This window comes from Ahaetulla prasina, chromosome 1, assembly GCF_028640845.1.
Source record: "Ahaetulla prasina isolate Xishuangbanna chromosome 1, ASM2864084v1, whole genome shotgun sequence".
NCBI classification, from domain to species: Eukaryota; Metazoa; Chordata; class Lepidosauria; order Squamata; family Colubridae; genus Ahaetulla; species Ahaetulla prasina.
In genome coordinates, this window is record NC_080539.1 from 212,238,370 (window position 1) to 212,250,478 (window position 12,109).

General features: G+C 37.1%; 1 protein-coding gene across 2 annotated transcripts in view; it reads left to right on the plus strand.

Moving 5' to 3' along the window:
* The window catches only part of ZNF385B (zinc finger protein 385B), a 298,732-nt gene that overhangs the window by 242,299 nt on the left and 44,324 nt on the right, over nt 1-12,109 (plus strand). For both annotated transcript variants that reach the window (XM_058189529.1, XM_058189530.1), the window contains one exon: nt 4,029-4,139. In XM_058189529.1, coding sequence (XP_058045512.1) covers nt 4,029-4,139 — 111 coding nt within the window. The remainder of the gene's footprint in view (nt 1-4,028; nt 4,140-12,109) is intronic.

Here is a 12,109-nt window from a genome sequence, read left to right on the forward strand (position 1 = left end):
CCAGCTGAATTCCCTGATTGCCAGAACCCTTTGAAAGCATTTTTTACAGCCTCTTCGGCCAAAGAGGTTGTACAAAAAATGCTTTTAAAAGGTTCAGACGATCCCAGCTGAGCCGTGCAATCATCAGAGGCTTTTTTTTAACTTTTAAAAGCATTTTTTCAGCTGAAGAAAAAATGCTTTTAAAAGTAAAAAAAACACCCTCTGATGATCATCCGGTTCAGCTGGGCATGGGGGGGGGCAGGGATTTTTGTTACCAGTTCTCCGAACCACCCGCCACCATCACTACTAGATCGGGCGATCCAGTCCAAACCAGGCGATCCGGTCTGAACCGGGAGCATTTCACCTCTGCTTCCGTTCATGAAAGAGAACTAAAGGAAGAGAAAATGATTCCTCCCTGCCTCTGCAGCCCCCAACCTAAAACTGCGGGAACAGTTTTTTGCAGGTCACCCGAATAAGGAATATTACATTCTTCCAGCATAGCATTTTGTGAACGAGGTTTTGGTCATGCGTAGTCAGGATCCAACCTGAAGACTGAAACATGATAGAAGATTGCATCTTCCAATGTATAAAAAAAAAAGGCTTAAAAATGAGATTCAAATACACACTTTGATATACAGGTTTTTAAAGATCGATATTCAATTGAAACCAGAATTTTTCCTTTTAAGACTAGTGGATAAATAATTAGAAAAAAGCCATATGAAAATATTTTAATATGATTACCGTAACAAAATTGCTACATGCACAGACATGGGGAAATTTGACACTATCCAGCATCAAGGAATGGTTTTCTAGGTGTGGACAGATTTTGCTGAAATGGATAACTTGATTTCTTTGATTAGGAAAAACATCATCTATATTTATTGGTGACTAGAAACCTCTTACAAAGTTTTTATATAAAAATTAAAAAATGAACTTCTGATTTATGGTTTGGGTAATTAGGATATATTATAGAAAGAAGAAGAATATGTAATTTTATAGAGAGAGGTTGAAATATGTTTTTACTTAAAATTGCTGGGAAGAATATGGGTAGTCACTTCTTTATATATTTTTCTTTTTTTTTCTGTTTTTCTTCAACTTTTATCTTTTCTTGCCTTTTATTTTCTCTTTGCCTTCTTTGTTTTATATTAGTTTGTATTAGATTTTATCTTTCTTGTTGAAGTTTTAATAAAATATATATACCTACGAAAAAAGAATTTTATATCTTTAAATGGTGCAGAGCAAATGTATGATTATTGGGGTTCTAGGGCAGGATTTGGAGAGATGCAGCGTATCCAAAGGAGATGTGAAGAACCTTTACTTTTTATATCTTTATTTTTTTTTAAAACTTCATTGTACTGTTTTTATTGTTCATTTGAGTTCATTTTGTTGTTTGAAATTTTAGAGAAATGTGTGCATTAAACATACATTGAAGGGAGATATGATGGCAAAAGGTTTAGGAACCCTAATTGTAGGATAACATTAGGGCCCTGAAACCTAATCGTGTATTAGATTTGTTGAGGTCCCCCAACCCTAAAACAACTCTGGATAGCCTACAATATATGCTTCACAGAGAACAAGACTGCCTGAGCCAAAACAGCAATCCCAACATTCAGAGGAAAGATTCAGCGGGGGCTCCACAGATACCCTAATCTAGACCAGAGAAAAAAAACTAGTCTTAAGGCATTTCTGGAACCTTAGGAGAGTGGAAACCATGAGTATCTCCAAAGGGCAGGGGATGCAGCAGAGACCTGTTCCATAGAGATTTGGGTTGAGGTGAGATAGTTGCCTTGACTTGTCATGTTACATTAAACAGTCATTGCAATTAAGAATTTTCTTTTAATTGTGATATTTTTATGTTCTAATAATCTTAACAGTTGGGAATCTAGTGTATGAATTTGGTGGTATGTAATTCACATAGAAACTTGGTCTTAATTTTGCATAGCTCATCCTATGCATGTGAAACATCAACTATCCAATTTTACTGTGACTACTGCATAGTTTCTTTCTCTACTGCAGTTTTGTCCACCTTCAGGTAGCAGAATAGAATATCAATAGCATCTCCCTCAAAACCTGAGTAATAATGGATATCATTAATATACTACAAATGTTCTCCCCCAGTGATTTCATATGAATGTTTAAAAATGGGGAGAGGACCACATCCTATGAAACCCCTGTCTGATCTCTCTTCTCCCACTACAACACGCTGAGCCTGTCTGCAGAGAAATGAATAGAACCACTATAAAACTTCTCTCAATGCTCATTGCTGAATAGTATAAAAGGACAATGTAAAAAAGTACAGTGATGACTTGAAGAAAATATGTGGCAACCATTAGTAAAACATAAAGTAGCCCAGAAAACAGGGAAGTGAAAAAGAAATTCATGATTGTCCCACATTGACTCTATATGGGTAGAAGAGGGGATGGGGGAGGGGAAAGCTGTCAGGCTTTCAAGATTCTATCATTATAGCTTATAACATTTAATCAGAGTTCTAGTATTTCTCTTAGTGTCTGTCATATCTTACTTCAGGGGACTGACAGGCAAAGAGAACTACGTTACCCTATCCAGGTCTCAACAGAATTTATCCAGGAGGGTGATCAGTATTACCTCAATCCCATACCCAGGCCTGAACTCAGTCTCCAGAAAATCCACTTCCTCTAATGTGTCACCACCATTTTAACAATCTTCCACCCAAAAGGCTGGAGACCAGCAAATATTTATTCAAGACCACAAGACTGAGCAAGGGTCCAACCTACCTACCTAGAGCAGGGGTCTCCAACCGTGGCAACTTTAAGACTTGAGGACTTCAACTCCCAGAATACCTCAGCCAGCAAAACTGGGAATTAAAGTCCACAAGTCTTAAAGTTGCCAAGGTTGGAGACCTCTGTGCTAGAGGATAGTCTAATTCAGCAGAACTTCACTCATTCTACTTTCTCAGAACTCACAGCACAAAAAGAATTACAGACAGCAGGGTCAGTCTCCAATACAGTTTTTGTCCATTAAGAGCCAAAATGACTTTGCTGGAAAAGTGCTATGCAAATAATTATAGTGGCCAAATGAGCAATCTGTCTAATGGCTCCTTCTTAAAGAGAGTTAGTAAAGTTAAACAGGGTCATCTGACAATATTCCGCCACTTCAATAAAGAAGGAAAAATAAGTGTGATTCACCTGCCTAATGTCACAGTGTAGGTCCCAACATAGTTACATACTTGAGATTGGTTGAATTTCCTTTTTGTCTTTTTCCAGCATTTCAAGTGTTACTTCTGATGTTTCATTTTCCAGAGAGTCTCAGCAGCCAAGTTGCCAGCCAGGAAATTGCACTAGAAAGAGGCTGCTTGTGGGCAATAGACTCCGGTATCCAATTGGGTTCCCAATGTCAGTGGAATATCAGGCACTAAATTAACTGTTTGCCAGTGAGCTGGGAAACTCTCCAACAGGATCCATTAGGCACTGGGGGATGGGCCATCCAAATCAGGCCTACTGCCCCATGATTATCATGTGTTACTCTTAATTGTAACTTGATCAAAGGCATGACCCAATCATGGCAACAGAATAATGAAAAACCTCTCCATTTCCAGATAACGTAAGATCTTCTCTAAAGCAAACACAAGATCTAAATTATGACTGCCCATATGAATTGGCCTAAAGATGATTTCAGACAAGCCCATGGTTGTCATGAAGGCCATGAATTCCTGAATTTTGCCAAAGCAAGGACCGGAGTTAAGGAGACTGATGTCACCCAACACCAAAAAGAGAAGATTTTCTGCCACCACCAGCTTTCAAACACCATCAGCTCAGGAAGGGATTATAGTAATGCCATGTAACAAATATTCCTTATGAGAACCAATTTTCTTTAGTACAAATGGTAAAGCAGCAGCAAAAATTAATAAGCTGCTTTGAACTTGCCACAGCAGAAAAGCCAAATAGAAAATCAAATAAGTAAGTTCACTGCAGTCATTACTTGTCCGATTTAGAGCTTTCTTTAAAAACATACATTTCTCAGAAACAAAATATTTTTTTTGTAATATCAGTATGCTATTATTCGTTTCCTAGATGGACCCAGTGCAAAAAGCTGTCATAAACCACACATTTGGCGTGTCACTCCCTCTAAAGAAGAAACAAGTCATCTCCTGCAATGTGTGTCAACTTCGCTTTAATTCTGATGTGAGTATTTTTGATTACTGCTCAGTGTATGCTTTGTGTGTGTGTTGGCAGGAAGATAGGTAGGTAGGTAGATAGGAAGGAAGGAAGGAAGGAAGGAAGGAAGGAAGGAAGGAAGGAAGGAAGGAAGGAAGGAAGGAAGGGAGGGAGGGAGGGAGGGAGAGTCAAGGTAGCCATGGCTAAAATATATAAAGAACAGTTGCTGGAATTGGGTATGTCTAGTTTAATGAAAAGAAGGACTAGGGATGACATGATACAGTGTTCCAGTAACTAAGGGGTTGTCACAAAGAAGAGGGATTCAACCTATCCTCCAAAGCACCTGAAGGCAGGTCAAGAAGTGGGTGGAAAATAATCAAGGAGAGAAACAACCTAGAATAACGGAGTTGGAGGTAGTGTCAGAGAAATTTCCTGACAGTTAGAACAATTAATCAGTGAAACGACTTGCATCCAGAAGTTGTGGATGCTTCAACACTGGAAGTTTTTAAAGAAGAGATTGGACAACCATTTGTCTGAAATGGCATAGAGTTTCCTGCCTGAGCAGGGGTTTGGACCAGAAGACTTCCAGAGTCCCTTCCATCTCCGTTATTCTGTTGACTCCTAGTGACTGGCCTAGATAAATCCTTGCAGTTTTCTTGGCCAAGTTTTCAGAGGTGGTTTGCTCCGAGGTCACCCAGCTGTCTTTGTGCCTCATACAGGACTCGAACTCCCACTATCCTGGTTTCTATCCTGGTATTTCAACTATTACACCAAAATGATTCATATACCAATAGATTAAAAAAATATTTACATTTTTAAAATAAATTGAGTGGTCCTTCCAGTATCTGCCAGATGCTAGGTTTATCAAACTGCATTAATGTGAACAGATGAATCTTTCATAAATAGTAAGCAAAATTTACTAACAATGCATTCATTTTTCCTCCTACTTCAATCAGTTTTAAATTGCAGGCAGAAATGCTGTAGTGAGAATGAGTTTATAAGACAAATGGTCAGAGAATCAGTATAGAATGATTTTTAATTAAATACAGTAGATAGTTTTGCTAGCAGTACAATCCAAAATATGTTTATTCTACAGTAAGTCATTTTGACTTCAGGTTTGCTCCTGTGTAAATAGGCAAGGGGAAGTAATCAAAATATTATTTTGTTTATTACATGCTAACCAAATAAATGTAATGAATAAATACAAAAAATATTTTAAAAATATGTTTAATGAACAAAGTTCTGTCTTTATATTTGGCTTTTACTTTAACAGTGACACTAAATATCCAAAAATAAATCTTGAAAATAACTAGTTGGTTAATGAATCCCATGAAAAGGTCACATTATTCAAATCTGTACTACTTGAAGTGTTATTTCTATGGAAAATATGGCAATAGTTTCCAGTTCAATAATAGGCAGTAAAAAAATTGTAAACATAATATTTTATATGTATATTAATGGAATATTACAACAATGATTAAAAATATGTACTTCTAAAAAGACTTGTGGAAAAAAAATTGTACTTCTAATTTAAATTTCTAAATTAAATTAACAGAGTAATTATATAAAGCAAAATATAACCAAAAAATTCTATCATTTACTTAGACATTTCAACATCTTGTCCTATTATAAGTTTTCCTGGACCATATTCATGTTGTTTAATTACATTAATTTTTTGCTGTAAAGTAATAAATCTCTTCATTCTAAACTTGTACTCTTAACAGAATCTTTCTTTTTCTCCATTTTATACATATAAAGATTAGTAGTATCTAAAACCATGCATGCGCTTGCCTCAATTCTGCATGTCATAGGCAGACATTAACTGAATTTTTGGTTGCATTAAACACAACTTCGCATCTATTTACAATTCACACTAAACTGAACATTATATTGTTTGAAGTCACCCTAATTGCCACCTACCTGTAATTCCATTCCAGTTGGGAAATCTGTAGCATTGCAAATTTGTTGAATTTCTGGCTCCTACATTTTTCACCAGGGCCATTCTGCCCAGGGAAGATGTGAGTCGTTATTCATCAACGTTTATTTTATGTATTAGAATTTGTCAAACAAGAACGAGAACAAGAATAAAAGAAAAAATATATACAATGACAGGGACTACAGTGGACCTATGCACACCCTCTCTATGGACCACTTAAGTATGAAGTAAGATTCACAGAATTCAATTTGTGACTGAAACTGTGAAAATTTGTAGCTGAGACAACTGGATCAGGTAGAGCATTCCAGACTTTGACAACTCTATTACAGAAATCATATTTTTTACAGTCCAGTTTAGAACGATTTACATTGATGTCTATCCCAAATCCATTTCATTCATCTTCTGTTTCCTGCTGTCCTGTAATATTTAGCAAGGGCCCACTGAGAATAATCACTGAGCTGCCTTAGGTTTCTTCTCCATCTACACCTCCACTTAACCCTTTGTGCACCATTTCTGAAAACTGTTCTCCTCACGCTAATTCTTATGGGCTAGATGATTCTTTTTTATTGCAGATCTGGCTAGCAGGAGGGTGGGGTTGACTACAAATGTTTGGAAAATAATTTTTCCTATATCTTTATGTAGGATGCTAACTCTAAACAAGATTCACATGATGCTCAGATGGCTTTAATAGCATAAAATATGATTTGACATAACATGAATATGTGCATGATATTTTTGTTTTGATAGCGTATCCAAAATTTCTCTTACATTAGAGATTAGTCAGTCAGAAATTATGACATCTAGGTAAACATAAAACTCTTCCTTTGTTCCTCTGAAATACAGCTAGGAGTGTGTGTGTGTGTGTGTGTGTGTGTGAGAGAGAGAGAGAGAGAGAGAGAGAGAGAGAGAGAGAGAGAGAGAGAGTTGCAGCAAAATTTATATTCATTTTGTTAAAGAAAGCAAAGATAGAATATATATATATACGAATCTAAGATGTTTGTGATCTTTTTCTAGACTTTTAGAAACGTGGCTGGCTGATCGCATTTAGAAACAGAATTTTTAATGTATTTATTCATGCATTTAATTTATTAAATATTAATGTAGGTTTCACCCTGCTCACTATTGGAATGCAGCCCTCAGCATGCCACAATGAGGCTAAATCATACTTTAGACCAAAAAAGATTGCCCATCTCTAATTCAAATATTTGCACGAGCCAAAATAAGAGTTGTACTTTGAACACGTGTGACTTATATCATATTGGAAGGAATAACTTAGATGAACATCTAAATATAACTCTACAATAGAGCCCAAAGGAAATTCTAACATGTTCTGTTGCTGTAAAGAAAGTATTTTAAAAGTACAAAAAAGGTTTCCATCTAATTAAATTTTTCTTCCAGCAGTTAACCTCCAGGCAATTAATTACCTTGTGTACTACATTTAAAACAACACTAGGCTTCTTACTGCGATTGCCATTAATACTGTTTGCTACATTAATACAGATGTGAAAAGTGATATAAAGAACTACAGTGTAGCTCTACACAGTCACAGCTATGAATTAAAAGTTGAGATGACCTGAGTAACCAACTCTTAGACCTTTTAGGGGATCAAGGGACAAAAGCCCCCCTAAAAAATGAGAAAACAAAAGGTTTTACTAAGCAAGTAAATAATGGAAAAATAATTGACCAAAAACATCAAAGTGTGAGGGATGTTTAACATTTTATGAGGTGGTCATGTCATCTCTGCTTTTTTTTTCCTTTTTAAAAAAAGGCTTGCCATTCTATTCAGCAAATTATTTCAGATACATATCTCTTCCAGGTATGTTTGACTAGGGAACAAAGGTGTGAAGAATACCTGATCATTCTATTTCCCTGCACAGAACAGCACAGTAGTATTCAGCTTGTGGGTTGACAGCATCTTCCAAACCAGAAGTAGTTCAAGATATTCCTGTCTACGAGTGTTTGATATCTCTGATCACTCTGTAATATGTACTAGGTTTCCCAAAAATGCCAAACAAAGAAACTCAGGGTGTTTGTTTGTTTGTTTGTCTGTTTGTTTTGTTTCATTTTTGTGAACAATTTTGCTGGAAGCCACAGTGCTTCATCACAAAGCAACACTATTCCAAGATTTTAAAAATGACTGACAAGCTATGCTAAATGCAGTGCTGTCTACTTACACACAGTAACAGAATTAGGATTTCATATTTTATTTATTTTATTTATTTTTGCATTTATATCCCGCCCTTCTCCGAAGACTCAGGGCGGCTTACACTATGTCAAGCAATAGTCTTCATCCATTTGTATACTATATACAAAGTCAACTTATTGCCCCCCAACAATCTGGGTCCTCATTTTACCTACCTTATAAAGGATGGAAGGCTGAGTCAACCTTGGGCCTGGTGGGACTTGAACCTGCAATATTGCAAGCAGTTGCTGTTAATAATAGGCTGCATTAGCCTGTTGCGCCACCAGAGGCCTGGGTTTGTTAACAGAGTTTCAGATTTCTACGCATGCTGTGCTCATTTGGATTGTCCTAATATTATAGCTCAAACCACATTTTATATTATATGCTATAATGAATTATGTTAAGACTATGGTTTATACAGGTAATCCTTAATTTACAACCAAAATTTCCACTGCTAGGTAAGACAGTTGTTAACTGTTGTCCTGTTTTACAGCCTTTCTTGTCACAGTTGTTAAGCGAATCACTGCAATTGTTAAATTAGTAATGTGGTTATTGAGTCAATCTGGTTTCCCATTGCCTTTTCTTGCCTGAAGTTGACAAAAGGTGATTGCATGACCCCCGTACATTGCAACCATAATATATATGTGTCAAGTTTCTGAATTTTGATCACGTGACCAAGGGGATGTATAAAGATCATAAGTGGTAAAAATTGTAACTTCAAACACTCACTAACTAATTGAATGTAAGTCAAGGACTACCTGTATCCTGCCATACCACTTCATGGGATAATTTCCAACAACAAAAAATCAATTAAAATGGCATAAAAGTAAGCTTATGTTATTCAATGTTAATAGTAACTTATTTTTAATACTTTAATAACAATGGGAAATTGTGCCATAAATTTTCAGCAAACATGGTGAAAAAGCTTTAGGGTTGGATGCAATAAGACAGTGATAGTGAGCTCATGCATGCGCGCATGGCACCAAGTACCAAAAAGAGAGCACTTTGCATTCGTCTGGGCCGCGACCAGGAAGAAGAGCTGCCCAGGGGGTATGCGTGCCCCAGATAAGGTTTCTGGCATGCACATGCGCACTGGCAAGCAAGTCTTCTTGTTACTGCCGCGCATGCACATGCGCTGATCAGCTGGCTGGTGTGCATGTTCACATCGGAAAACAGAAGACCAGCTTGTCCAGTTTCCGGCACTGCCACACGCACAAAGGCCAGCTGACTGTCGCGTGCACATACACGCCAGAAACCCAGAAGAGGAATGGGTGACATCGCACATGCCAGGCGACATGGCTCCGTGTGCCACTTCGGGCACGCATGTCATAGGTTCGCCATCATGGCAGTATGAAAATCAGGGCACATCAAATGGCAGTTGATCATCACAGTATCATACCTTATACAGGATCAATATTTTTCATATTCTATCATTCTCCTTATTAATGTTTTTCTATTCTACTAAACCCTTCCTACTCCTTTCTACTCCTAATTTACTCTAGACAACTAACACAACAACAACAACAACAAAAATGTTTAACATGGTTTTGTTGGCCCCAACTGTGCTGACCTATGGAAAGGTTTTATAAACTTGACTATTCATAGAATAAATAAAATCATAGGGCAGGAAGGGATCTTGGAGGTCTTCTAGTCCAATCCCCTACCTAAGGCAGGAGTCTTCATACCACCTTGAACAAACAGTTGTCCAATCTCCAGTGATGGACCACCCACAAATTTGGGTAGCAGGCTGTTTCATTGCATACAAATTCTTGCTATCAGGAAATTTTATTTATTACTTCTTGTCCTAACCTCAAGAGCTATGAAGAATAGATTGACACTTAGTTTTGTGACAGCCCTTCAAGTATTGGAAGACAATTATCATATCTCCCCTCTCTTTGTTAAGTTAAACATACCTGGCCCTTTCATAGGATTTAACCTCCCTTATCATCTGTTTCTTCTTCTGGGGGACCTCGGCATCTTTTTTATATTGTTGTAGCTATTGTTGTTCTGGATGAGTTCCAAGCGTGACCTCAACAGTGTGGTATAGTGCAGTGCTGTCACTTTCCTTGATCTTGATGCTATTCCTCTGTTGATGTAGTTTAGGAATGTGTTGACTTTTTTGCCAGCTGTAGCACACTCATACTTAAGTGGTAGTATACCAGGATACCTAGAACTCTCTTATATTGCTAAGCCAGATGCTGCCTATTCTGTACATGTGCATCTGTTTTTTTTATAAATGAGGAACATTATTTTTCTTATCACTAAACTATATATTGTTGGTTAGGATCCAGGTCTGTCAAGATCCTTCTGAATCTTGAGTTTCATTGAATACTACATGGTGAACACAGGTGGTCAATCAACTACAGATCCATCTGATAGTGGTATTGCCTATCCTGCATTGCTCCATCTTGGAGCATCTTATGAAGTAGGATATACCCTACTTTATCAAGCCCTGAAATCTAAGTATATTGTAACTACAGTATTTATTTCCTTGGTCCAACTATTTAGTCACTTTATCAAATAAAGTAATAAGATTTGTTTGGCATGACCTCTTTGTAACAAACCTTTACTGAATTCTATTAATAATTAAAATTTAAATATATTTAAATATAAAGTAATAATAATTAATTATTCCCTTGGGGTTGGGACCAGAGCAAGTGAAGTCCCCTCAGGAGAGGATATGTAGGAAAGGTATTTTTTTTTAATTCCAATTCATTCTACTTAATTAAATTTTGATAGATGGCTATATACATACCGTATATACTCGAATATAAGCCGATCCGAGTATAAGCCGAGGTCCCCAATTTTACCCCAAAAACTGGGGTAAACTGGGGACTCGAGTATAAGCCGAGGGTGGGAAATGAGGCACCTACCGGTTGGGGAAACCCTCCCTCCCTCAGCTGAGAAGGCTGGCGGCTCCCCCGCCCCGCCCTCTCACTGCACCGGCAGGGCTTCCCCGCGCTAATGCAAAAGCCCGCCAAGTTTGCGCCGGTAAAATGTGAAAAAAAGAAAAAAAAAACTCGAGTATAAGCCGTATATACTCGAGTATAAGCCGAGGGGCTTAAAAAAAAAAAAACTCGAGTATAAGCCGTATAGACCCGAGTATAAGCCGAGGGGACATTTTTCAGCACAAAAAACGTGTTGAAAAACTCGGCTTATACTCGAGTATATACGGTACCTCTTGATATTCTATAAGTTTTCTGTTTAAAGTATATCATGTTAGCATGCTGTTTTTAAAAGTAAATGTTTATGTTCTTGCTTACACTGTAAAATAAAAAAGAGCATAACTTACAACTGATTTAATTGATTTGGTGTCAGTTACTCTTTAAATAAGTTTCAGATTTTATAATTCCATAAACAAGAAGTTCATATCTAGAAAATAAGTGAATGGCCACTTTGATTATTATACAAATTTATCTCTACTACAGACACGAAGGAGAAAAATACTGAGAGATTCTGTGATTTAGTGGTGATAAAGGCAACAACTGGAAAAAATAGTAATGCAAATGGGATATTAGAATGCCAGAAACAGAAGAACCTAGAATCACAGGAGGATTTGGACTAGATAAACATAGTAAGGCAGGAGGTAAGTTAATAGTGACTTATATAGCAAATTATTTCTCAACTGCCAAGCACTCCTACTTTAGGCTACTTAAAAGTAGTCCTTACACCTGAACATAACTAGATGGACAACATCACAATTAAATTAGCTATATGATAGGAAACAGGAGTTAAGGAAATGCAATATGATCAGCCAGGAGATTTCCAGGTGCAGATTGTGGAACAGACCATGAATTATTGGTGTCAAAAGCTCCAGTTAAACTTAGAAAATTAAAGACAGTAGCTGTGCCAGCAGGATTTAATTTGGAGGGCATTTAA